This window comes from Mesoplodon bidens (assembly GCF_964165515.1).
Source record: "Mesoplodon bidens genome assembly, chromosome: 10".
NCBI lineage: Eukaryota > Metazoa > Chordata > Mammalia > Artiodactyla > Ziphiidae > Mesoplodon > Mesoplodon bidens.
The window spans coordinates 97258519-97286307 of record NC_138172.1 but is presented as its reverse complement, the minus strand read 5'-3'; the positions used below and the strand labels follow the sequence as shown (position 1 = coordinate 97286307).

Here is a 27789-nt window from a genome sequence, read left to right as displayed (position 1 = left end):
CTCCGTAAGTGGTAACATTCTGATGTGGTTCATTATGGCCTTCTCCATGCTGGTGACCTTCGCGATCCCCTATGCAGCTTGATCATTAGTTAAGTGATGCCTCCTACAGTGCCATTTTTTTTTTCAGCTTCATAATTAAGATGTAAGTTAAAATTGTTTATTAATTTTTTAACATCTTTATTGGAGTATAATTGCTTTACAATGTTGTGTTAGTTTCTTCTGTATAACACAGTGGATCAGCTTTATGTATACATATATCCTCATATCCCCTCCCTCTTGCATCTGCAGTGCCATTTAGAACTTAGTCTATTAAAAACAAACACACAACTTCTAAAACAAGATAACTCCTATTTATTGAATGCCTGCTATGTATCAGGCAATTTACATATATTATTTCTAATCTTCAGAGTAACTCTCCAAAGCAGATTTACAAAGAAGCTCAGAGAGGTAAAGTTGGCCCACATCAAATAGCTTGAAATGGCTGAGCTAGGCTTGAAACCCGTCTCTGCCTACAGAACTACTCTTTCCCCCTTTGCAAGCTGCTTTAGCTACTACTTCTCTGTTCTCTGTAAACAGAATGAATTAATGAATTAAGTGCTTCATCTTGTTCCTTCTGCTCCTTATACATGCTTTTGTTGTTATATTTTTCAATTACATTATAATTTTTATTTGTCTCTTCTAGACTGTGAGCTTTTTGAGGGTGGAGTCATTGTTGTAATCATGAAATTCTGGAATCCTAGCGTATTGTATCTGGCACGTAGTATATGCTTAATGCATGTTTACTGAATTGAGCTTTTAAAACAATACTTAACAGTTGCATGATTAAAACATCCTAGTTGCCTTATTTTTCAGCTACATCTGTTTGAGTGAATATGCTTTTAACTAGGACACAAAGTGTTTAAGCAATTTATATAGATAACTGTCATACTTTTAAAACACAAAAGTGCTTTTTTTGTGCCAGTTACCATTCTTTCATGTATTTTATTTAATCTTTTCAACCATCTTGAGAGAGATTAGTGTTTATCCTTATTTTACAGGTTCAGACATTGAAGCAAAGAGTAACTTGCTTAGATCTGGTAGCTAATAAGTGAAAAATTATTACCTTTTTTCAGATTATGATAACACACATTAAGTCAGAAGGCATTTTTGTCATCATCATAAACTTGAAAATGAAACAGGTAATAGAAAGGAGCATAGTGTAGGACCAGACTGATTTAGACTTAAGAAATGACTGTGAAGGATTTGCAGAAATCTCATTAATAGGAATTCTGGTTAATTACAAAGTATATAAAAGGGTAATGTACTCTCATCTTTTATTTTTTTCAGTTAACAGGTATGATTTATTCCTCTGTATCTTACCCCATAGGTGAAGCAGAATTTTGACCTTTTTATCTCAGAGACCAATCTCTTGAAAGTAGTCTTGTGTATGTATTACTTTGATAGAAATAGATTTTTTAAAAGTGATGACAACTAGAAATTAGAATTAGCCAACATTTTAGAGCTAGAAGTTATGTAGTTTGATTACTTCCTTTTAGAAATATTGAGATATACATGGCTGGGATCAAACAGTCATTTAATGACAGAGCCAGGACTAGAACTGCTGTTCACTGACTCTCAGTTCTGTGCCTTTTGCTTTTATTCTACATTTGATTTTAACTCAGGTAGGTCTGATAGATGATAAATCTTAAGGCACTTAAGAATAGCTTTGTAAGTATTTGCCCCAAATGAGCCCAAGAATGGGTTAATGGAACTAATTTTTGTCCAGAAATAAAAGATACTGTACAATGTAAGATATTATTGAATAGTGATAATAATAGTAATAATCTTTCTAAAATTTTAAGTTGCCATAGCCTATGTAAAAGTTAGTGATCCATATTTACTATATATCTAGTTTTAGAAATCCTACCAAGTTCAATCTATTTTTTCTCCTTCCTGGAAGACAGTAGTACTGTGGGGATTTCATATAGAGATTAACACCTGGAGAACCCATCTTTGTCACTTAATAACTATTGCCAGAGTTCTCTTGTGTATGTCACTTCCCTCAGTGTGTGATTCTCAGGATTCCTAAATTGTTTGTAACTGTGTATAGGTTATATGCTTATTCAGCTCACTCAGGTAGAGAGATAGGTGGCTTCCTTCCTTCCCATATAGTTTTTCTTTCTCTGAATATGTCCTAAATCCCTCTTCCCCACCACAACCTAAAATTAGAGTCAGAATGTATATACTCTTTCAGTTTTATGGGTAACCTAACTTCAAAAAAACGATCTACAATGAAATGTATCCTTTTGCTTTACTTTTATTTTCTTCAACTCTTTTGGCTCCCAACTTTGTGTTCCCACCCAAATTTGGCTGCTAAGAGTTTAGAGAAGAATTTTTTACTTAGAAGGAGGCAGGATCCCTAAACCCCTGGATAAACACAGAGCCGGGCTCGGGTTGGGAAAGGAATAATTGGTTCCTCGGAAAAAAGGCAAAGTCTGGCTTCAGGCTCATCCTCTCTCTGTGTCAGCAGCAAATGTGGGCGCAGATGCTCCTCTCTCTCTATTGGTATAAACATCGGGAAGCTGGGAATTCAAACTGGAATGAAGGTCAAGTGTGTGTGTGTGTGTGTGTGTGTTTACAAAATATATATGTGCTTATTTTTACTATATACATACATACTGTTATATTTCCCTTTTAGATTTTATAGTTGCTAAGCCACTTTAGTGTTAATAGTGATTATCAGAAAAAAAAAGAGAGAAAGGGGGAAAACTTGGGTACCTAGTATACCTACTTGTAATTGTTCACACCTCATACTAGTATAGCCAGCAATTTCGTTTGGTGGTGCTCCCAAACAGGTATGCTTCTCTCAGTCCCTGCACGTATTCTAGTGTCCCATTAGGTTAAGTTCCTCCTCCTAAATGCTCTATTATTGGAGGTGAGTTTATGCAGATAAAGTTATTTCAGATGTCCAATTATAGAAATTTATGTTTTGTGAATGTAGCCCTAAAGACAATGTGCTACTCTTCAATATTTGTGCCAGACCCCAAATTTACTTTTTCTGAAGTACATGTGAAAAATCCCTTACTCTTTTGTGGTACTGAGCCAATTAATAAGTACTGGTATGATTTGTACTTTATAGGAATTTGCCATTTGGAAGGCTTACCTGTTTTATCGAGAATGAAGCTACTGTAATTTTTCAAAAATTAGAATTGCCATCTTCAGGTTTTTACTTTCCTAATACCCATCTCATTATCTTTGAATCATATTTCAGTATCCTCTGGCGGTACCATGTCCAAGGTCCAGATGATATTTCTTAAACCTAAAGCAATTTCCAGATAAGTCTTGGGACTGTGTAAGCTATGATTTTGATTCTTAAATGGTTAACTCTCAGAATATAAATATATTTATCTTTGTTTTGTTTAGTGATTGGAATAAAGGACCAGAAAAGTAAGATAATTCAGGAAGAGAAGTTAGAATAACTAGGGATATTTTTCCTGTAGAAAGGAATTCTAAACAGAAGAGGAAGGATGAGGCAGAGATGGGGAGGAGGAATTGGAACCAGGGAAGGAAACTGGAATTAAGAATGGTCAGATGTAAGAGGAGAGCCCAGAGAATTCAGTGCATTGAACTTACATTAGAATCAGATGAATAATTCTAATAATGGCTATATTTATTGAACAACTACTATATGTCAGGTACTGTACAAAGCATTTTGCGTGCATTTTACTTACTATAATTGAAGTGGCCATACAATGTATTGTTTTATTAAATGTATATAGAAGAACTATACTAATAAGCAGCATCTAGCATTTTCAAGGATTAATCTTGTTGGATATTTCTTGATCATGAGCATTTGCCAGTCTCTGGGGTAAACACTGATAAACAAAAATGAAAATGTCAATCATTGTCCATAAGGGGTTAATGGTGTACTGAGGCGAACTAACCTTCAGGTTAAGTCATAGTTCGGCAGCTTGCTGAGTTCAAGGAGAACCAGGTAATGGGACTTTGAAGACAACAAAAGAGGTAGAGAGTAGAGAAAGAACCTGTTTAAGGGATGATGGAGAGAGAGGAGAGGTGATCTGTTTTGAGGATGGTTCAGGAATACCACCAGGACTTGATTAAATTTAAAAGTATTATATTGCTCTTGGATAACTATGTGTAGCCAATATGTTTTATTAATTAATAATTAATTAATTTGGGGGCTGCATTGGGTCTTCATTGCTGCACACAGGGTTTCTCTAGTTGCAGCGAGCGGGGGCTACTCTTTGTTGCGGTGCGTGGGCTCTAGGCACACGGGCTTCATTAGTTGCGGTGTGTGGGCTCAGTAGTTGTGGCACACAGGCTTAGCTGCTCTGCGGCATGTGGGATCTTCCTAGACCAGGGATTGAACCCGTGTCCTCTGCATTGGCAGGCGGATTCTTAACCACTGTGCCACCAGGGAAGTCCCGCTAATAAGTTTTCATTATAAAATTCTCCCTCTCTCCAGTCCCTACCATGAATTACTTTAATCCAATATGGTTACTAAATCTTGCTACATATCAGAATTACCTGGGGCTGGTTGAGGGTACAGTCCATAGACCCAGTCCACAGCTATGGAATTAGAATCCTTGAGACCAGGGCCTAGGAAGGTACATTTTAAACTAGCTCTTAAGGTGATTTTATTACTGAGAGCTCAAGGATTGGGAACACTGGATTTTTAAAAAATGAAGCTTTTTTGTGATCAATTTGTAACTGTGTTGTGATATATAATGCAAGTTAATGTGGAGTGTTTAGTGTAGCTAAAGACATTAAAATTTCAAGATAAATGACATTTCCAAGAGGATGCTATAATCCAGTGTTTTTAGGTGACTGTCTTTTAACATTAGAGGATAATATTAGAATTTATCTTTTAAAAATGTTTATTTATATGAGCTATTAGCTATAGAGAAAAATTCTTATTAAATGGTAGTACTTTAAAAATTCTAAACAGTTTAGTTATATTTAATCTGAAGTATATGGGAGAACGAAACATTAACAATGTTTATGTAAATACTTACATAATGTGCAGTTATTGGAACTTCCCCCACTAGGATAAATTGGGTTCTGCTAGATTTTTGTATGCAAATAAAGAGTCTAAAGAAGCAATAGTATCCTTGAATTCATGAGTCAGTAAACAGTTTTATCCTTGAATGCTATTAATTGGCTCTCGTACTTTAGAAAAGCCACATTTTTAAAAATATCTTTATTGGAGTATAATTGCTTTACATTGGTGTGTTAGTTTCTGCTTTATAACAAAGTGAATCAGCTATACATATACATATATCCCCATATCTCCTCCCCCTTGCATCTCCCTCCCACCCTCCCCATCCCACCCCTCTAGGTGGTCACAAAGCACCGAGCTGATCTCCCTGTGCTATGCGGCTGCTTCCCACTAGCTATCTATTTTACATTTGGTGGTGTATATATGTCCATGCCACTCTCTCACTTCGTCCCAGCTTCCCCTTCCCACTCCCCACGTCCTCAAGTCCATTCTCTATGTCTCCGTCTTTATTCCTGTCCTGCCCCTACGTTCTTCATGACCATTTTTTTCCATAGATTCCACAGGTCCATCCACCTCACTACAAATAACTCAATTTCATTTCCTTTTATGGCTGAGTAATATTCCATTTTATATATGTGCCACATCTTCTTTATCCATTCATCTGTCGATGGACACTTAGGTTGCTTCCATGCCCTGGGAAAAGCCACATATTTAACCAGACTTTGGTTTCCGCATCTATAAGACAATCCAATGACAACAATTGTCACATTGTTGTTAATGGAAAGATGATCTAAAAATTTTAATGAGTTAAGTAAAAAGTTGAGAGATTTTGCTGTGAGTTAAGAAAAACGTTTACCCGTTTGCATATAAATTTGTTTTTTTAGTCTTTAAAATTAAGAAGCTTTCTTTTTTAAGTGGGGCTTCAGACCTTTAATATGCTAATTTGTAGAGTGAGGTTTAAGACCTAGGAAATCTTTGTTCTCTGAATACCATTTAATAGTTCTTAGAATTAGGCCTTCTTAAGACTTGGTTTAGGAAACTCTGGATTCAATATCTGATGATCCCTTCCCCTTCTGAAATTATCTGTGTTTTTGTTTTTTAACCCCAGTGTGGCATATCTGATTCCTGAGGATTACTGTCATCATATCAAAGGTGTGACTGTGCTGACCGTGCTTGTGCATTACTTGTTTTCCTAGTTGTGCTTTTATTTTCTGATCTGTCATTCATTTGGTCTCTTATTTAGATTTAATTTTAAGAATTTGTTACATTGGGAGTTTCATTATAAGTTATGCTGATTGATGTGAAAAGTTCATTCTTGAGTGTTCAGTGTAAAGATCCTTTGGAAATACTGTATCATGAGATTGTAACATTTTATCAGTCACTGAAAAGATTAGTTTTTAGGTCAGTGACTGATTCAAACAAATATGTTGTTACTTTTTTTGGTAGGACATGTATAATTTAAGATGCTTAAGGCCATATAAGTAATAAAAATTGAAACTATTGTATATTGCTGTGTTATAACTTCATAATAGATTTGGATTTTGCCATTCAACCCTTATACTTTTATAACTGAGTAACTAATCGATTATGGGAAAGAACAAATTGAACGGCATCTTTTAGGAAGGTAGTGCCGTGGCTTAAATGTAAAGCAAATTTTGAACTATTTAAAATAGCCTTAACCTGATTTTTTTTACAGCAAATGATATTCTGATTGTTTTAAATTAAAATTTTATTTTTCTAAGAATTTTTTTTTCTATTCAATGATGAGTACTGTAATTTACAGTTTAAATTTATATAATTAGCTGGTGAAAGGGTAATTTGGTTTAAGTGGCTAATAAACAGTATTGCCGTAAGCTTTGAGAGAGGCAGTATATTCAAGCAGCTCTTGAAGGTGTCGCAATTAAATTTAAAAACTAATGTTTTTGCTCTCTTTTAAGAAGTGGAAGCAGGCAGCTATAAAATATCTACAATAGCTTTAACTTCTATGTTAAATGAGGCTTCAAATGAAAAAACGCAACAACTTATTTTTAAATCTGGTTAAAATATTAGAATGATTAAAAATAAGAATACATTTTAAAATTTTTATTTATTTATTTATTTATTTTTGGCTGCGTTGGGTCTTTGTTGCTGTGTGCGGGCTTTCTCTAGTTGTGGTGGCTTCTTTTGTTGTGGAGCACAGGCTCTAGGCGCGTGGGCTTCAGTAGTTGTGACACACGGGCTCAGTAGTTGTGGCTCGCGGGCTCTAGAGCTCAGGCTCAGTAGTTGTGGCGCATGGGCTTAGTTGCTCCACAGCATGTGGGATCTTCCCAGGCCAGGGCTTGAACCTGTGTCCCCTGCACTGGCAGGCGGATTCTTTTTTTTTTTTTTTTTGCTGTACACGGGCCCCTCACTGTTATGGCCTCTCCCGCTGTGGAGCACAGGCTCCGGACGCGCAGGCTCAGCGGCCATGGCTCACGGGCCCAGCCGCTCTGTGGCATGTGGGATCTTCCCGGACCGGGGCACGAACCCGTGTCCCCTGCATCGGCAGGCGGACTCTCAACCACTGCGCCACCAGGGAAGCCCAGAAAACATATCTTTTATGTTTACCTTCATTTTAATTTTCTTTGTTGCTCACTTCTTTGTGGAACGTTAAGTTTCCATCTAGTATTACACTCCTGTTTGAAGAGCTTCCTTTAATATGCTGTGTAGCACAGGTCTACTGGCAGTTAATTTTTCCAGTTTCTTTTTTTTTTTCCGGAAAAAAATCTTCATTTCACCTCCGGTTTTGAAAAAATGTTTCTCCTGAATATAGGTTCTGGCTTTGCATTTTAGTTTTTTAAAGTGTTACTGTATTTTGTCATCTGGTTTGGTTGCTTCTGATGAGAAGTTTGCTGTACTTTTTATCTGTGTCCCTCTGTGTGTGTAATGTCTTTTGTTCTTTCTTTTTTCCTTATTTCTTCTTCAATACTTCCCCTTTATCTTTGGTTTTTTAGTCATTTCACTGTGGTGAATCTAGGTATGTGTGTGTGCGCTTTATTTTTGTTTTGTTATTTTTTAGTTCTTTTGGGAGGTCTTTATCTTGCTTAGGATTCTCTGGGAGTCTTAGATCTGTGGTTTGATATCTTTTATTAGTTTTAGAAATTTTCAGCCACTGTTTCTTTAAATATTTTTCTTCTCCATTATCTCTTTCTTCTCCATCTGGGACTCCAATTACATGTATGTTAAACCATTTGAAATTTTTCCATAGCTCTTGGATGGTTCCTCTTTTCCCTCCTACTACTTCTTTGTTTTTCCCCCACTCTTTTTCTCTTATATTTCAATTTGAATAATTTCTATTTGTCTACTTTTACATTCACTGATTATTATTATTTTATTTTTATTTTTGCAGTACGCGGGCCTCTCACTCTTGTGGCTCCTCATAACCTTCAAGCTTCAGGATAAAGTCCACATCTTTAGGGTTTGTAAGCACCCTCCCTTCCCCACAAAATCTGCTCCAGCACACCTCTATAATCTGCAGCCAATTCTCTCCATATTTCTCGGCTTTAGCCAAACAGGAGGTTTTGCAATTGCATATTCTCAGTTGTACATAATTCCATGATTAGATCATTTTGTCTTAGCGCAGTTTTTCATTCTTGGCTGTGCATAAGAATCAAAACTTTAAAAAATTCTGAAGCCCAATTAAGTCAGAATTTCTGAGGGTGATATTTCTTTTAGGCTCTTCCAAGTAACTCCAACATCTAGCCAAGGCTGAGAACCGTTAGCTTCGAGTGCCCCACTCCCCATTCCTCACCCTCATTCCATCTCCAGTGTGTTTATCATTTGGTTCAGTCCTGTTTATTTTAAAAATTCAGGTGGCAACGAATTCTCATGGGATCTTTCTTGACATTTCTCCCTCTTGTTCTGTGTAACTATGGGTGTATGTACCCCATAGCGTCAGCTGCATACTGTGCCCTGAAGAACCTGTGGTATTAGAATATATGCCATTGACGTACCATTAGTTAAACACCCAAAGTGCCAGGTCTTGATAATATATGAAAGTGCTGTGACTGTAATTTTCAGTGGGGTGTGGGGTGACAACCCAACCCCCTGGAGCATATGTCAAAATCATCTAGACTGGGAGTTAGCAAGCTTTTTCTATAGAGGACCAGTATTTAACATACTCAGCATATATATAGTAACTGCAGTAAATATTTTCAGCTGTGTGGGCCATGTGGCCTCTGTCATAACTACTCAGTTCTGCCATCGTAACATGAAAGTAGCCATCGACAATATGAATGAGTATGACTGTGTTCCAGGAAAACTTTATAGACACTGAAATTTGAATTCTTTGTACTTTCTATGTGTCATGAAATATTGTTCTTCTGGGTTTTCTTCAACCATTTCAAAATGTAAAAACCATTCTTAGCTCACAGACTGTACAGAAACAGTTGGTGGTCAGATAGGACTCATGGTCCATACTTTGCCAATCCCTGATCTAGGGGATTTTTTCAAATTATAAATGCATCATCTCCCTGAGAGTTTAATAAGCTGCCTGTGTGGGACACATCCCCAAACTGAGAAGTCACTGGTGTCGGAAACTAAGGGGAGGATTGCCACACCTTAGATCTGCTGGAATGAAAAAAAAACTTGAGATAACCAAATTTGAACACAGATTATTTAAACATATAATGAGGACCATTTCTATAAAGAAGATAGAAATTATGAACAGCCCCCAAATTTAGTCTTACTGGTATGTTATTTTCACCTCGAGGCTTAGAGTACGTTGAATACATATAAATGTTCAGTATCTGCTTGCTAATGATTTTGTTAGAAGGGTTAGATATGCTGTAGAGGATTAAAAATTATGTCTAGTGTTTGTCTATTGAGATAGGTTTTGTTGTTTTTATGACTTTGGGATTTTTTTAGTAAGTACCTCTTATGTAACCTGAGCCTAGAGTGGTGATTTCTGTCTTTATTGCATGTCATGATTATCTGGTAGAGTTGATGAAAATAAAATTGTTTAGGTCCCCCCTCAAGTGATAGTTTTAGTTGCTCTGTGGGTAATTCTTGTGAGCAGTCTGGGTTGAGAAGCATTGGCTTCGTAGAGCATGTTCTCCTTTGATGAATTCTAGAATGAAAAACTATCTTTTAAAGACAGTGTATCTGCAGTAAAGTAAAAAACAAACAAAACCAGGCTGGTTGCTAAAAAATAATCAGTAAAGAATAAAATAATATAACCCATCTCCTCTCTTATCTTTAAAAGATAGCCATTGTTAGAATCTGTTTATGTGTTTCTCTATACCTATAACTTTTGAACAAAAAGGATCATACAATATGTACCATTCTTTGATTTGTTTTTACTTAGTTAATATATTCTAGATATCTAGAGAAACTCATTTCTCATAAATAATTTTGTCCAAAGATTAAAATCAAAAGCACAGAAGATAATTTTTAGTGACTTGGCAACCAGGGCTGAGAGAGATACAGATTGGGATCAGGGCTATTTCTAGAATTGTTTGGAGACGGGAACAAATCACTACTCCTCTGCCTCTTATCCCACTAAAAGTAAACAAACACACTGCAAAAATTCAGTTTAAGATGAAGATTATGGACAGCCTTGAACAGGGAAAAATAATGAAAGGGCTTTAATGAAGACAGAATATCTCCTTTCAGTGAATTACGGTAATTGAATGGACGGCATGCTTCAAGGTTTCTGTTTTGTAAGTGTATTTTTAATTTCTCATTTTGTATTTTGTTTAGCACCAGCAAAGTCTCCCTCTGGCTTCATCCTTTTATTGTTGCTCAGTTGCTAGAAGCTTGGATTAGGTGGGATATGGGTGGAAAGAGAAAGCTGGGCCTCTGGGTGTTCACGTTAGCCGTACAAGCCTGCACAGGTTAAGAAAAGGTGGTCATACTCCTCTCCCGTTCTTAGCACCTGTTCTTTCTCTAGGGCTCTGGGGCATCTGTCTTTGCTCTACTCTTAGGGTCCTGCAGTTCTCCAGGTGTCCTGCGTTTGCCAATAGTGAGTCAGACCTTAGACAGGCTTGTTTATCTGGAGTAGAACCAGGTCTTCAGAGGCCCTGTTCATGACATGGTTGTATTGATCTATCAGGTAATTTAAAATAGTAGTAACAACATGAAATCTAAATTAATTGTAGATATTCTCAGCAGCATTCAGGGTTTTTTTTTTCCATGATAAATAGTGTGATTAAGAAAAACAAACATAAAAATTTAAGTTTGGGCAGTTTGTTTGTGCTCACTCTGCTTGAGGGATAATCCTGGATTGGTCATTAGAGGACATTTGAGATTCTGTTTCAGTTGTATAATTCTTTGATATCTTGGGGATTTATAAGACATTAGACTTAATTTTCCTAATTATTAGGTAAACTGACTATAGCTATATAGTCAGTAGGCAAACAACCTTACTTATAATGTCAGATAATCCCTGTTCTTAGTGTTACATATAGTCAAGAAAATTTTCACTCTACCTGTACTATAAGGACAACAAATAAAAGTGCTTTTGGGGGTAGCCCTGGTAAGAAGCAGGATTGGGGATCAAGGCAAATGGCAGCTCTTATTAAGAGTAGGTGTCTGGGCTTCCCTGGTGGCGCAGTGGTTGAGACTCCGCCTGACGATGCAGGGGACGCGGGTTCGTGCCCCGGTCCGGGAAGATCCCACGTGCCGCGGAGCGGCTGGGCCCGTGAGCCATGGCCACTGAGCCTGCGCGTCCGGAGCCTGTGCTCCGCAACGGGAGAGGCCACAACAGTGAGAGGCCCGCGTACCAAAAAAAAAAAAGAGTAGGTGCCTGTTCCAGTGCCTGTCTCATCTCAGAACCGCCTTGATGAGCATCCCTCCCCACCCTGTTATTGCTGTATTATAGTCTCGCTTTGTTAGGGTCACTCTGGAAAATTGTATCTTTTATTTTTTTTTTTTTTTTTTCTTTTTGCGGTATGCGGGCCTCTCACTGTTGTGGCCTCTCCCGTTGCAGAGCACAGGCTCCGGATGCGCAGGCCCAGCGGCCATGGCTCACGGGCCCAGCCGCTCCGCGGCATATGGGATCCTCCCAGACCGGGGCACGAACCCGTATCCCCTGCATCGGCAGGCGGACTCTCAACCACTGCGCCACCAGGGAGGCCCGAAAATTGTATCTTTTAAAATATAAATATTCTTCAGGGCAAGTTAAGCATTTTTGTCTTTATTTTTTATAAATTGAAGCTATTTGTTTGGGAGTGACAGTGTGAAAGTATTACTTCTCTGAAAGCTGGAAAAGAAAAACCTCTAAAAGGCAAGCTTTGTCTGTTTTTCCTTAATCACCAGCATCTCTCTCTTATGCCATAGAGAAGCATGCATGGTACTTTAACACTGAAAAATATATCAGATGTCTCTTCCTTGAAATGATTTCAAACTGTAAGTCCATTCTAAGTGTCAATTCTTAAGAATTTAGGAGGCTGGGCCTCCCTGGTGGCGCAGTGGTTGAGAGTCCGCCTGCCGATGCAGGGGATACGGGTTCGTGCCCCGGTCTGGGAGGATCCCATATGCCGCGGAGCGGCTGGGCCCGTGAGCCATGGCCTCTGGGCCTGCGCGTCCGGAGCCTGTGCTCCGCAATGGGAGAGGCCACAACAGTGAGAGGCCCGCATACCGCAAAAAGAAAAAAAAAAAAAAAAAACAACGAAGACCCAACGCAGCCAAAATAAAATAAATAAATTTATAAAAAAAAAAAGAATTTAGGAGGCTGAAACTGATTTTTTTAAAAATCTGTTTTCTATATATCCTCTCTTCTTAAAAATTAAACTTTTAACTTTGAGATAATTGTAGATTCACATGCAGTTGTAAGTAATAATACAGAGAGAACCCATGTGCCCTTTACCCCATTTACCCAATGGGAACATCTTGGAAAACTGCTGTATAATATCAAAACCAGGATATTGACATTGATAGAACCCACCAACCTTTTTCAGATTCCACAAGTGTTGCTTGTTTACCTGTACTCATTTGTGTGTGTGTGTGTGTGTGTGTTTAGTTCTGTACAGTTTTATCACTTGTATATGTATCCACCACCACAGTCAAAATACAGAGCAGTTCCATTGCCACAAAGATCCCTTGTGTTTGTAGCCATTTTAAAATAAGAAGTCCCCCATTTCCCTCTCCCCTAAGTCCTTGGCAACCACCATTCAGCCAAAAAGAGAGAGAATGAAAGGCATGCTAGAGAGAGAATGAAAGGCATGCTCATCAATTGTCTGTAAACCAGGCTTCGGTGAAAAGTAACTGAGACTACATTGAAGAAAGAGTGATAGAGCTTGAGGAGTTCCTGCTAAGGACTAGCATATGGCCTGAGAGACAAAGCATTAAAAAAATCCTGACTGATTCTTTAGTATGTAAAGGTGAGAGCCAAGAGGGAAATGGCCTGAAATTCTTAAAATCATAAAAGATAAAAATCACTGACTTATTTCTGAATTCTGAAGGTAAAGATCAGTTCATTTATTTATTGAACAGATAGGTTTTGTACTTATTGTACTTATTATTTGAATTAAGTGGTAGTTTTTAAAAATGTCTGGGCACTTAGTATAGAAGATAGAAAATTATATATCTAACAGCAGTTAATTAACTTATTTATTGCAAGAGATTTGCAGACATGAGGGTTTATTAGAGAAATTAATAGATTATAGCTATATGATGGGCACATTTAGAGGAAATTAGAGGCTTTGACCTTCTGAAGTCATGGAGGGAATGACTTCCCCATCAAGTATTAGTGATGATGATAACTGTTAAAATTTATTTAGTACTACTATGTATCAAGTACTGTACTAGGCATGTTTTTAATGTTATCTCATTTAACCTTCTTCCAGACCATGAGTGCTCACTATTTGTTAAACTGGATTTTCTAAGATGTTTTTCAACAGAATTATTAACATATTTTTTTTGCTTTTCCTTTCAGAGATGTGGTACTGGATCTTCCTCTGGGCTCTCTTCTCCTCTCTGTTTGTCCATGGTGCTGCAGGAGTGTTGATGTTCGTGATGCTACAGAGGCATCGGCAGGGGAGAGTAATCTCTGTCATTGCAGTCAGCATCGGATTTCTGGCTTCCGTGACCGGAGCAATGATTACTAGTAAGTTGATTTAGTTTTAAGCACATAATTTTATATGCACTTACAGTTTTGGTAACTTTATTCTTATTGTAAATGTAACAGTGTAATCTTTCATGTAGAATATTTTTCGGCACTAACCACACTTCATCTAGAAGGTAAAGATCAGTTCACTTAATTACTGAACAGATAGTTTTGGTACTTCTGCTGTATGAATACTCATTATGGAAGGTTTTGGGGAAATGGAAAAACTTGTAGAAATTGTCAAGAGGTAAAGCAGTTCGTGGGAAAATTTATCTTATAGTGGATGTAGTTTCTGCTTTAAAGGAGCTCACTATGTGGTAAGGGAGAGAGGTAGGCACACAAATATGCCAGTGATAATTGTCATTTAAAAAAAGTGAAGATATAGCTCTTAGGCCTTGATGCCATCTGCCTGTGACTACAAAATAAAAGTGCACTTCTTTCTTTTTTTGAAAGTATATTCTAAATATATTACAGATAATTTGCCTTCTTTAAAACCAGGAAATTAAAATTGGAATAAATTCTAATTTTGACATACTTAAAATATTTTTAAGCTTTAGTTATTATTATTTCACATAGTCTTAATTTTTAATCATTTAAATAAATTTCAGGACAAATCGGTTTATTTATATTTTAAGAACAGTTGGAAGTTTAGAAGTAGCAATTACATGTTTTTTTCCTTTTAAATTCTTGGGTTTTAAAGTTTTTAATTTTCTTATTGATGTATACTTGGTTTACAGTGTTTCAGGTATACAGCAAAGTGATTCAGTTATACATATATATGTATTCTTTTTCAAATTCTTTTCCATTGTAGGTTATTACAAGATATTGAGTATAGTTCCCTGTGCCATACAGTAGGTCCTTGTTGTTTAACTATTTTATATATAGTAGTGTGTATCTGTTAATACCAAATTCCAAATTTATCCCTTCCCCCCGCTTTCCCCTTTGGTAAGCATAACTTTACTTTCTACATCTGTGAGTGCGTTTCTGTTTTGTAAATAAGTCTATTTGTATCATTTTTTTTAGATTCCACATATAAGTGATATATATGATATTTGTCTTTTTCTGTCTGACTTACTTCACTTAGTATGATGATCGCTAGGTCCATCCATGTTGCTGCAAATGGCATCATTTCATTCTTTTTTATTCTGAGTAATATTCCATTGTGTATATATACCACATCTTTATCCGTTCATCTGTCCATGGACACTTAGGTTGCTTCCATGTATTGGCTCTTGTAAATAGTGCTATAATGAACATTGGGGTGCATGTATCATTTTAAATTAGAGTTTCCTCTGGATATATGCTCAGGAATGGAATTGCTGAGTCATATGGTAACTCTATTTTTGGTGTTTTAAAGAACCTCCATACTGTTCTCCATAACGGCTGTACCAATGTACATTCCCACCAACAGTGTAGGAGAGTTTCCTTTCCTCCACACACTCTCCAGAATTTATTATTTGTAGACTTTTTGACGATGGCCGTTCTGACTGGTGTGAGGTGATACCTCATTATAGTTTTGATTTGTATTTTTCTAATAATTAGCAATGTTGAGCATCTTTTCATATGCCTAATTGGCCATTGTATATCTTCTTTGGAAAAATACCTATTTAGGTCTTCTGCCCATTTTTTGATTGGGTTGTTTGTTTTTTTGATGTTGAGCTGTATGAGCTGTTTGTATATTTTGGAAATCAATCCTTGTCGGTCGCATCATTTGAAGATATTTTCTCCCATTCCATAGGTTGTTGTTTCATTTTGTTTATGGTTTCCTTTGCTCTGCGAAAGCCTTTAAGTTTAATTAGTTCCCATTTGTTTGTTTTTGCTTTTGCTTCCATTACTTTAGGAGATAGGAAAATCCAAAAAACTCTTGCTACGATTTATGTCAAAGAGTGTTCTGCCTATGTTTTCCTGTAGGAGTTTTATAGTATCCAGTCTTACATTTAGGTCTTTAATCCATTTTGAGTTTATTTTTGTATATGGTGCTAGAGAAGTTTCTAATTTCATTCTTTTACATGTAGTGGTCCAGTTTTCCCAGCAGCACTTTTTGAATTTCTCCATTTTGTATTCTTGCCTCCTCTGTCGTATGCAGATTAATTGACCATAATAGTGCACTTCCTTCTTCAACACAAATTATTATGACATAAATCTCCCCTGGCCTACTAGAAATTAGCCACTTTACGGTGTCCTCCAGCCGTTTGCAAGCTTTCTACTGTGCTGCCTCATGTGCATGTCCTACAGTCCTCAGGTTCACTCCCTCTGACCTTCTCCTCTTAGCGCTGTACTTAGGCCCCAACTCCAGCCTGGGGTTCTGCTGTTCTAGTTGAGCCAGAACTTAGATGCATCCTGTTGAGCCTGGAGGGGCCTCAGCCGCTTCCTTCGTGTGGTTTTGCCGGACACTGGTGCTTCTCTTTGCTGCGTGGTCTCATCACTGCAGGTGAACAGCAGAGCTTCTGTTGCCGTTCACTCTGGCCGGCTTCTGGGAGGCTAGGGTAGCTGGCTGTCGCTGCTGGATCTGCTTCAAGACTCGCCACCGAGGGCTTCTTCCTTTCTAAGTTCGTTCTTAGCCCCAGAGATGAGAGGAAGTCCTTTTCTTCCATGGCTCCAAGGCCTCCCTCCTTCTGTGTCCGACAGTCACCTTTTCCCAGAGTGATCAGCATGCCTTGCCTTGAGGGGAGAGCCCTGTTCCCATGTCTCTGGGTTTGTCCTGTGGCACAAATAAGACAGTCATAAAATAGTTGTGGGAAATAGGGAGTAGTCTATTTTCTCATCCTGTCTTCATTTACTATTTGGTTTTTGTGTGTTATCTTGCATTAGGTTTTCGTTGTTGCTGCATTCCACCTGTAAATTTCTCATATGGTACTTCATTCATTTTGCCATAGGTAGAGTTTAAAACAAGCAATCAGATGTAGCTGAAGCACCGAATGTGCAGAGTGGAGTAGTAGGAAATTCAATTGGAAAGAGCCAGATCCTCAAGGATCTTGGATGGCCAGCCAGAGTCTGGACTTTATTCTGTGGGTCATGGAAAACAATTAGATATTTTAGAATGGGCTTGGAAAGGGGCAAAGCAATTCAATAGGAAAATTTATTTTATGGCTGAATGTAGAATATATGTGAAGAAAGAACCAAGAAGAAACTCTGAAAGGGCAGGGACCTTGTCTGTCTTCATCACTGCTGAATCTCCAACAATAAAACAGTACCTGGAATGGAACAGATACTCAGAAAATACTGGTTGGATAGATGGATGTAGTGAGGGAGGAAGCACAGAGGAAAGGAAGGAAGAAAGTGGGGGGAGGGAAGAAGGGAGGAAAAAGGGGAAAGAACAGGAGTTGAGGCATTAACTGGGATCTGAATTTGAGGCTAGATCTGAACTAGACTAGTGGCAGTGGGTTGGAAAAGGAGTTGGTGTCAGGACTGTGGCAAAGGGAAAAATCCAAATTAGTTGTTATTCACTGTGGTGGCGTACAAAGAGACATGAAAGGGACTGCTGATGTTCTTGACGAGGGCCACTGCTGTAATTGTGGAACCGTAAACAGAGGAGGAAGGAAGAAGGAACAGCTTGTTCGGAAGTCAAAAGTCGTATGTGTATTACATGTGTGTTTACTGCTGTAAATTATTGTGAAATTTTAAAGAGAACATGATTCTACTTCCCTAATGATGTGTATGTATATATTACCTGCTTTCAATTCAGTCAAGAATAAAATAAGCTAATGATTTTGGAAACTGCAGTGTTATATTTAAAAATCCTTACAAATATGTCTGACACAATTTCAAGTAAAAATTTGTATCCAGGTTAACAATAAAACATATAAATTTCTTCTGGCTAATTTTTTGACCTGCAAACACTTGAATTAAGAAAACTAGCCAATGTGGATATTTAACTGCATTTATTTTCTTAATGTATTTTGTCAGTGCTAGCACAATCGTAGCTGTATATTCAATTCAGCAAATGATGGCTAAGTATCTGTATTCAGCAAATGATGGCTGACTGAAGATAGATACATATCTATTATATTTTACTACCGCTTAGATTTTTATTTCCAGAATAGAGTGATTTTTCATTTTAGTTAGTACTGATAGTTAATACCAGAATTGGGAGGAAATGGGTTTCTCTATAAAGCCATTGCTTGGCATTGTATTGCTGTCTAATTTTAGCGAGTCTGAGGGCTAAAGTGACACCTCTTTGTTGGTTTAATTTGCATTTCTCTGATTACTAATGAATTTGAACATCTCTTTCTATTCTTATCATATATTTAGATTTCTTCTTCTACAAATTGCTTCTTTAAATTCTGTGCTTTTCTTTTGGGGTTCTTGTTTTTAGTAAATGATTGATGATTCTTAGATGTATTGGTGTCTTATTGGCTTTGAACTTTGCAAATAACTTCCCTGTCTTGTATCAGTACCTTCATCCATGATGTTGTTTATTAAGCAGAAATCCTTATTCTATATAATCAGCTTAAAGAGTCCTTTTGCCTATGGTTTATAATTTAGAATTTTATTTAAGAAGTTCTCCTTCACACCAAGGTCAAAAGATACTCTGATATATTTTCTTTTGTTAATTTTATAGTTTTACCTTTGTATTAAAGTCTTTAATTTATCTAGAGCAGGACTGAGCAAACATTTTCTTAAAAGGCCAGATAGTAACTATTTTAAACTTTGCAGGCCAGAGGGTCTGTGTCACTACTATTCTGCTCTGCCATTAGGGCATAAAAGCAGCCACAGACATTGGTAAATGAATAGGCATGGCTTTTTCCAATAAAACTTTATTTACAAAAACAGATGTCTGACATTCAGGTCATAATTTGTCTTCTGGTCTAGAGTCTATCTTTGTGTTTGGAACTAGATAGGATTCCAGGTGTATTTTTTTTTCCTCCCATGTAGTAAGTCAATTTTTACCACATCACTAAAAAAATCTATCCATTGATTCATCCTTTTTTGTGTACTGTGTTCTCAAGGTACATGGACCTGCCTTCAAGTTCTGTTCTGGTTTGTTAGTCTTTTTATCTGTTCTTGCAGCAAGGCCTCATTTCTTTGTCTCTATTGTTTTGTAGTATTTCTTAATATCTGGTAGGGCTGGTCCCTCTCATTTCTCTTCTTTCTCAAAGTTAACATAACTATTCATGAACCTTTATTCTTTCATATAAATTTTAGAATATGTCTACTGAGTTCCTCAAAAAGTATAACTGTGATTTTTATGGGGATTTAATTCATTGTAGAGGTTAATTTGGGAAGAATTGACATATTAAATTAAATCCCACCCAGGAACATGTAATATATCTCCATTTGTTCAGATCATTTTCTATGTCTTTTGTTAGAGTTTAAAAGTGTTTTCTTCAATAGGAGGGTTGTATATTTTTATTAATTCCTAAACTCTTATTATGTTATGGTTGTTGTGCATGGTATCTTTTTTAATTACGTTGTTTAGTTTTATTATATATATATATATTTTTTATTTATAGAGAAATGCATTTAAGTTTTTTAAGTTGAGTTTATGAGAGATTAATAACAAGCAAAAAACTGGTTTTCTGGAAAGATAATAAGGTGAATAGATTGCTGCCGTAACTCTAAAATAGTTAAGACAGAAAAGTAAAATATGGAACAACATAGAAGAAATAACTACAGACTCAATAATAAAGGTAGAATAAAGAATTATAAAAATGAAAGTTTAAAAAAAAATGAAAGTTTTGTAAACAGCTATATATTCCTAAATATAAGTTGCTAAAATTGGCCTAAGAAGAAATAGAAAATATGAATAATACAACAAGTATTTTTAAACAATTGGAATGTTGAAGACCCCTCCTCCCAAAAGAAGTCCAGACTCAAATGAGGTTTACAGATGAGTTCTACCAAATTTTCAGGGAACAGTTCCTATTTTTTCCAAATTATTGCAGAAAATGGAAAGATTAAAAACTGTGCACAGCATGTTTGCTGGATCAAAGTAATCTTGTTGCTAAACAAGATGAAGACTACAGAAGGATGGAAAAGTATAGGTTCATTTACTTTAAGAATGTTATCCTAGGAATGCAAAGATAGTTCAGTATCATAAATGACTATGGCTGTATGCCAATAAAACATTATTTTTGGACACTAAAGTTTGAATTTCGTATAATTTTCATGTATCATGAAATATTACTATTCTTTTGATTTTTTTAAACCATTTAAAAATGTAAAAACCATTCTTAGCTCACATGCTGTACAAAAACAGGTGGTGAGTCAGACTGGACCTGTGGATCACAGTTTGCTGACCCCTGATCTGATTACACAAACTGAGAGTCAACACCATTAGAACCAAATCTGCCTTAACCTTTCTATTTGCGTTCTCTCAGGAATGTGGAGGGCAGATGAAATCACTTTTCAGTGGTCCACCTCTCTGCAGACACTTTATGTTGCTGTATATTGACATCTCTGTCCACTGGTGACTCTTCTCCTAGTCACCCTTGTCCTTGCAGGTTTATATCTGTTATTTACCTTCAGCTCAGCTCAGCAGAATTGCTTTCTCCACTTCATCTTTGCTATGCCAGTCTTCTCTAGCCCCTTAATACTTTTGGGATCTTTACATATTTCTAATTGATACCTTCTGCTGCTGTTCACAGTGGCAGTTCCAAACATGTTTCATTTATTTCAGGCACCCTATTACACTTCTGCCTTCTTCATTCTTGCATACACTTCACCAAGAAAATAAGGATCACAATATTTGTACTCTTTCAACTGGCTATTGTTCAGCAAAATACATCTTAACAGGAGTGAAAACTAAAGCACAAATTGGGGGAAGACATTTGTTAGCTTATATAAATGTAAAAAGATTAATATCCAAACTATATTTAAAAAAACCCCATGAATCAAATAAGAAAATGACAATCCACTAGAAAAATGGACAAAAGATTTGACAAACATTTCATAGAAGTAGAAACCCTAATGGCCAAATGTGAAGAATATGTGAAGAAAAGCTCAATGACATTAAAAATCAGGGAAACCCAAATTAACTGCAGAGATAACATCTCTTACCTGCCAGATTGACAAAAAAATTTTTTTTAAGATATTAACTGCTTCTGAGGATATGGAGTAACTGGGATATAAATTGGTACAATTACTTTGGCAAACAAGTTGGCATTACCTAGTAAAGTTGAAAATGCCCATAACATAGGACTGAGCAATTCTACTTTTACCCACATTGTAGAGAAACTCTTGATTGCGTATGTGTGCCAGAGGTCATGTTACAAGGATGTTCACAGAAGCAGGGTTTGTCACTGTTAAGGACTAGAAACAATGTCATCCACAGTAGAATGGATAAATAAGTTGGGGTATATTCATACTTGGAATTCTATACAACAGTGGAAATGTATGACTTACTGCTATATACAACAAGATGGATAATTTTCTGAATATAACATTGAGCCAAAGATTCCAAAATACTTACAGTATCAATTTATATAAAATTCATTTATTTATAAAACTAAATAATAGATATCTTAGGATATAGGCAGGCAATAAAGCTGAAGAAAAGCAAAGGAATGATAAAAACCAAATTTGGGAGGGAATGGGATGTAACTGAGGAGAGTGCACTGGAACCTCAGATGAAATAGTAACGTTCTTTTCTTCAGTTGGATGGTGGTACTTGGGAATTTGTTGTGTGTGTGTGTTTTTTAACAGTCTACATGTATTTTATAAATACTCCATATCTGCTCAATATTTAATAGCAGTGTTTCCAAAATCATTTAATAGGCACACAAAATTGTTTTCTTTCAGATCTTATCGATTAAGAGTTCCACTGGAACAGTCTTTTCTGACTAGTGCTTCTGGGTTGTGAAATTATATAGTGCAATGGGAACTAGTGTAAATCTGCTGCTTTTGAAGGGAAGTTGTAACTTACAAATTGGTTCCTGATGATCGGCTGGGAGGAAAACCGTAGTTCGTTTTATTTTCTGTATAACACTATCAATATCTCTCTTGATTTTGGGAACTCTCGAGTTTTACAGTGGTTTTTCTCCCCTTACGTTACAGGGTTGAGGATCTTATCGTCTGTTTCTTGAAAGAGTATAAAGAAAAGTGGGTTATTTGTGGTTTTGTAAATTATTCCTCAAACACCAAACCTTCCAAAGTGAAATTCATTTTATTTATTTGCTTTTAACATCTAGTTTTTTAACCCATCTGAATTTGCTCTGGGGAGTGGTATGAAGTAGGGACCTAAATTTATTTCTTCCAAGTGGCTATCAGTTGTTCCACACCATTTATTGAATGATGAATCACTGATTGGAAATTCCTTTATCATTTACTACTGCAACAACTACTAACCAAAATTTGGAGTACATACTGGGACCAGACACTATTTTAAGCACTTTCCAAGTATTATCTTCAAACCCACCCATTTTACAGTTGAAGAAATAAGGCACAGGGAGGTTAAGTGATTGCTCAGTGTAACACAGCTACTAATTAGTGGAGCTTGGATTTTAACCCACAAGTCTAGCTCCAAAATCCATGCTCTTAACTTTGTATAAGCATGAGATGTTTGAATTAACAAAACGGCACTTCCCAGGCAGCCTGAGCTAGTAATTGCTATGTTTTTCACCTTTTGGATCATTTTTGAAAATTTAGTGCTGGAGAAATGGAGGCCAAATTGTGGTTTTTAAAATTGAAGATAGTCATGGAAATCTAGGGTGAACCCAAAGTAAAGACAGTATTTCTCAGGTTTATTTTAACATAATTTCTGATAACAAAGAAAGCTAAGATCTTTAAAATATTTTCAGAATGTTATCCAATTCTAAAATTTGAGGATATGATTAATTATACTAGTGAAGTTTATTACTTGATTAAGTAAATGTTGGTGCTACTAGTTTTATTTAGTATTGAGATAATTATCAGTTACTTTATTATTTTCTGAATTCCTTATTCTCTTTTTCACTTGGTGTAAATGTGAAATGACAGAATGATTTGGAAATTTATAGCCAGACTAACCTGGATTGAAATTCCAGCTCTGTACTTACTGTATTTCCTTGGGCTAGTAATTGAAACTCTCTGAACCTCTGTTTTTTTCATCTTTAAATTAAGTAATAATACTCAGGAGTGGTATCATATTTAAGATGATAAAGTTCCTGTTAAGATACACAGTATGCTGTAAATATACTATATATTTTAATTTCCTTCTTTAAAATATGTATATGAAAGCCCTTGGCTTAAATTAATAATTTGCTTTTCCTATTTATGTCTTCTATAGAGAAATATAATATTTTGAATTTAAGTGAGCTCTGGAGTTAATTCTTAGCTAATTTTTATGAGTAGAATTTCTATCTCAAATAATTATAATTCAGTGTCTTCAAATAATTTATTTCTGTTCTTTTTGTTTGATCATTCTAGGATACATAGACAGTTTTTTCTAGAGAAAAGTTGTAAGGCCATCTCAACCTGTGAGATGGCATAACCATAGTTTAAATGTTTCCTCCTTTTATGATTTCTGAATGTACTTTTAAAATCAGCCCCTTAGATACCACATCATTATACATACTATAGCAATAAGATGAAGTGTTGAACCGAGCCTCGGGGCTCTGAAACTCCTGAGATTCTCTCATTCTCAGAAATGCTGGTTATCTAAAAAATTTTCCTAGAACAGATGGATGTCAGGTTCATATTCCACTTTTATTAGATGTCAAGATACTCGTCTCCAAATAACTTTACAGTTGTATGCTTTATTAAAACACTTAAACCATTTTATATGGTAGATTGTGAAGTACATTAGTCAGAATTCTGATCTTTTATGCGACATTTAAGAATTAGTTCATTTTACTGAAATAAATTAAAATTCCTTTAATATTAACTTTTTTCTTGAATAATTTAGAAATTATATCAAATTATATGGTTTTCTGTATTATTATTTATAATTACCAATATACTGTTTCATATGTTTATAAAAGTGCTGATGAGGTCTGGCCGATTTAACACCCAGCTGAGAGATTACAATAATGAATTACTCATTTTTTATGAACATATTTTATGGCAAGTAAGCAGCATATACCATAAATACATATTTTGCAGTTGAATAGAGAAACCTGTTATTCAGTTTTGTGGGTAAATGTGGTATGGTAGAGTAACTTTTACCAATCACATGGAAACTCTTTCATAGAAAATTATAAAATGAGAATGACTGATGACTTACTGTTTGGCTCACATGAAAAGAGATTTTAAGTTACAGCCACGTAGCGTGTCTCAGAATGAATGAAGGTGTTATTTGTCTCTCCCTCTTTCTCATCTAGGTGCAGCAGTCGCCGGCATTTACAGAGTGGCAGGGAAGAACATGGCCCCCTTGGAAGCACTGGTGTGGGGCGTTGGACAGACTGTACTGACATTAATCATCTCCTTTTCAAGGATTCTCGCCACACTCTGAGGTTTCTGTGGGCATGTCTTACTTCACATAAGGAAGCAGATGTACAGATTCTCTGCAAATGGCATTGTTAACAAGTGGGAATGAAATTGTACAAGAATGTGGAAGGAGCAGGTCAAAACATAAGGTCTTGAGCTGTGTGGGAAGATTGCCCTCTGGTGTTTAAGTGATTGCACTACCGCACTGCACCTTACGTGCCTCCGTCCCAGGCAAGGCGCATGACACTACGTGAAGCTACGAGAAAAAGCACCTTGTTTAGCTGCCAATCAGGTTAACACTGGCGTTGAATCATCGTTCTTAACAGTGTTGTGTTAAGTTACAGGGACGTTTTGAAGAATTGACATATGTGCCAAACTCTTTTCTTTTTTTAACATTGATCATGTGAAATTTGCAAGTGTAGATGTAGATGAGTGCTGTGAACATATTTGACATGAATTCAGGTGGTGTCGTGAGATTTTTGTTCTGTAATGCTAAATCCCGTATGAGTGCTGAATACCGAATCATTTAATATGAGACAAATTATTTGATTTTTAACGTTGAACGTTTCTGGGATTTAGGGCTTTCATATAAGTTAGGCATTATTGTTACCTACGTGAAACATAATACTTAATGGAAAACTGCTGAACTCTTTTAAGGACTCAAAGTAGATCTATAGGGTGCATCCTTTTCACTCACTTAAGTAACACTCTTTAATAGTTTCCCTCATACATAAACATTCTATTGATATGAATTTAAAAACTTTATGGGTCATACACATTGATTGTAGCTTGTGTGTCACAAAAGTATAATTTGAAAATTTTCTTTTAAATTTTGTAAGAAATCTGAAATGCACGTTGCATTCTTGACCCTTCTAAAGAAAGTTTTTGCCATGTAGCTCATGGAGAAAACATCTTTACAACTAGTATCTCAGTGGGATTATATTACTTGTTGCATATATCTTGATTTTTGACAAAACATAAGCAGTCTTTCATTCTGGAGTATTAACTATATTTAAAGAGTGGCCTAAATTAGGCTATGAAAACAAGAAGCCTCATTTGTAGATAAGAAACACATAGGAAGAGTAATAAACTATCTTACTTTGGGTATGTGGTAGCATTATAATTTCTCTAAGTAAAAATTGGGGGGCTTCCCTGGTGGCGCAGTGGTTGAGAGTCCGCCTGCCGATGCAGGGGATGCGGGTTCGTGCCCCGGTCCGGGAAGATCCCACATGCCGCAGAGTGGCTGGGCCCGTGAGCCATGGCCGCTGAGCCTGCGCATCCAGAGCCTGTGCTCCGCAACGGGAGAGGCCACAACAGTGAGAGGCCCGCGTACTGAAAAAAAAAAAAAAAAAAATGGGGAATATAGTAAATAATTATAAAATTTGGCAACAAATCTCGGCATATCAATACAATATTGAATGCATATTTGAGTTATTCATTTCAGTTGTTCAGCTCTTGTTTTATGCTGTTATTTAAGTTTACTAGAATCTGTGATGACATTTATTAGAATGAAAAAATCCTTAGAGGTTTTAAGAGGTTTTGGCAATACGTAATTGTATTTAAGAGTACAAGAAGTAAGGGCAACACAGAACCTGGTGGAATTTGTCTCCTACTGAGATTTTTTTAATACCAGGTACAATTATATATATGGTAACTCAAAGGAAGAGCCAACTGCAGAAAATACGAAGTTAAGGACAATCCAAAAAATAATCTGCATACTCTAGCCTCACTGTTTTATAATCTAATTTGGAAAAATGTAAGTTTCTATTAGGTTCCATTCAAATATAAGACCTGTGTTACCCACGGCACCTTTTCTCCACCAAAAAGCTGAATAGTATCAACAACTCACCGATGAGGAGTTGGGGGTATTTTACCAGTATGGAAGCCAGTTTGGGGCGGTGGGGGAGTTTAATAACACTGTGGCTTGGAAATTTGTTTTTAAAAAACCCAAGAAGCAAGTATGCATTCTTAGAGATCTTTAAAGTGAATCTTAAAATTGATTCTTTTTATTATGTTCAAGCCTAAAATTGTTTTCATGTGTTCTTTATATTACTGACATTTTCCTAAATTAAATTTAGGCCTAAATCTTCCAAGACAATTTGATTTTTCCTTTTCTGTTAGACTTGAATTGTGTTCTTCCTTTACTTTGGTTATTCTTTAAATTCTTTAAATTCTTTGGCCAATAATTTAAAGTGTTCATATTCTTTGGGAGGAATTACCAGTAACATGTTGAAATGGTTTGAGATCTGTAGAAATGAATATTTATTTTAACACATGGTTATTTTATGTTTCAGAAAGTTACCATGGTAAGGTAACATGGAACACATGGTTCAGAATCTGAAATTAGCCAGAAAATAACTTGGACACATTAAGTGTATGGCTGCATGGACCAAAGAGAATGAAACTCCTGTTTCTGCTCTAGAATGGAAGTATGAGAAGGTGGATCAGTTTGTAGAGTGTCCTGCAGTTATCTCATTATCAAGTTGCTTTACGTTATGAGGTGTGTGTGTGTGTGTGTGTGTGTGTGTGTGCGCGCTTTTAACTTTTGGGGGAATTTTTGGTTTCTTTGTTGTTTTTAGTTGCTTCCATTGGGATTTTGTGCAACTGTTACTATTTCGATGTTTTGAAATGCAGTTGATAGTGTGAATTGATGAAATGTCTTAATAGCTATTTCTGTGATGAGATTTTTAAAATGTTATTGGTTTTCTTATAGAGACAAGAAACATTTAATGATATATATCTACATACACATATATATCATTATATAGACATATATATATAAAGCTGCTATATATGAATACAGTCTAATTGGAAAGCTTTTGTTCAATGAACACTTTGACATTATCGTGGAGAGTTTGATACATTTGCTCAGTTGAATGATCTTTTAAATAGGTTTAAGGAACTTTGAGATTTTTGAATTTGGGGAGAGTTTTCTTGGTTTAATAGTGCTAGAGATCCTTGTTTGTGATGTAACAAAAGCCCTTATTGATGTACTTGGGTTAAATTTTCTTAAAATTTACATGTGATTTAGCAGTAAATTTTCTTTGTGAAAAATGCAGGAGGGAAGGGGGAAATCCTCTGCAGTTTACACTTCGTTATTTTTAAAAATGCTTAATAAAATATTGCTGACAGTGAAATCAGTTCCTCAGAGAAGAGACTCCTATATGCCCAAACTAATTATAAATTAGTTAACACAGGGAGTTAACATAAGGAGAGTCCTAAATGGTGGCCATATTCAGTGTTTGCAGGTTAATTATTCTTACTTTAGATCTTAGTGTTTACTGAACAGTGTTATAGTTTGCAACCCAATGTACTTTCTTAGTATTTGCAGCATACATTTCTACTGCCCCCCCAAAATGTGAGGGTTTTGTTTGTACTTTAG

At 36.2% G+C, this 27789-nt stretch overlaps 1 protein-coding gene across 1 annotated transcript in view; it reads left to right on the top strand.

Moving 5' to 3' along the window:
- The window catches only part of TMEM170B (transmembrane protein 170B), a 29170-nt gene extending 2644 nt beyond the window's left edge, over positions 1-26526 (top strand). The window contains exons 2-3 of the mRNA XM_081245743.1: positions 13893-14063; positions 24302-26526. Coding sequence (XP_081101869.1) covers positions 13893-14063; positions 24302-24432 — 302 coding nt within the window. The 3' untranslated portion in view covers positions 24433-26526. The remainder of the gene's footprint in view (positions 1-13892; positions 14064-24301) is intronic.
- Positions 26527-27789: the final 1263 nt, after the last annotated feature.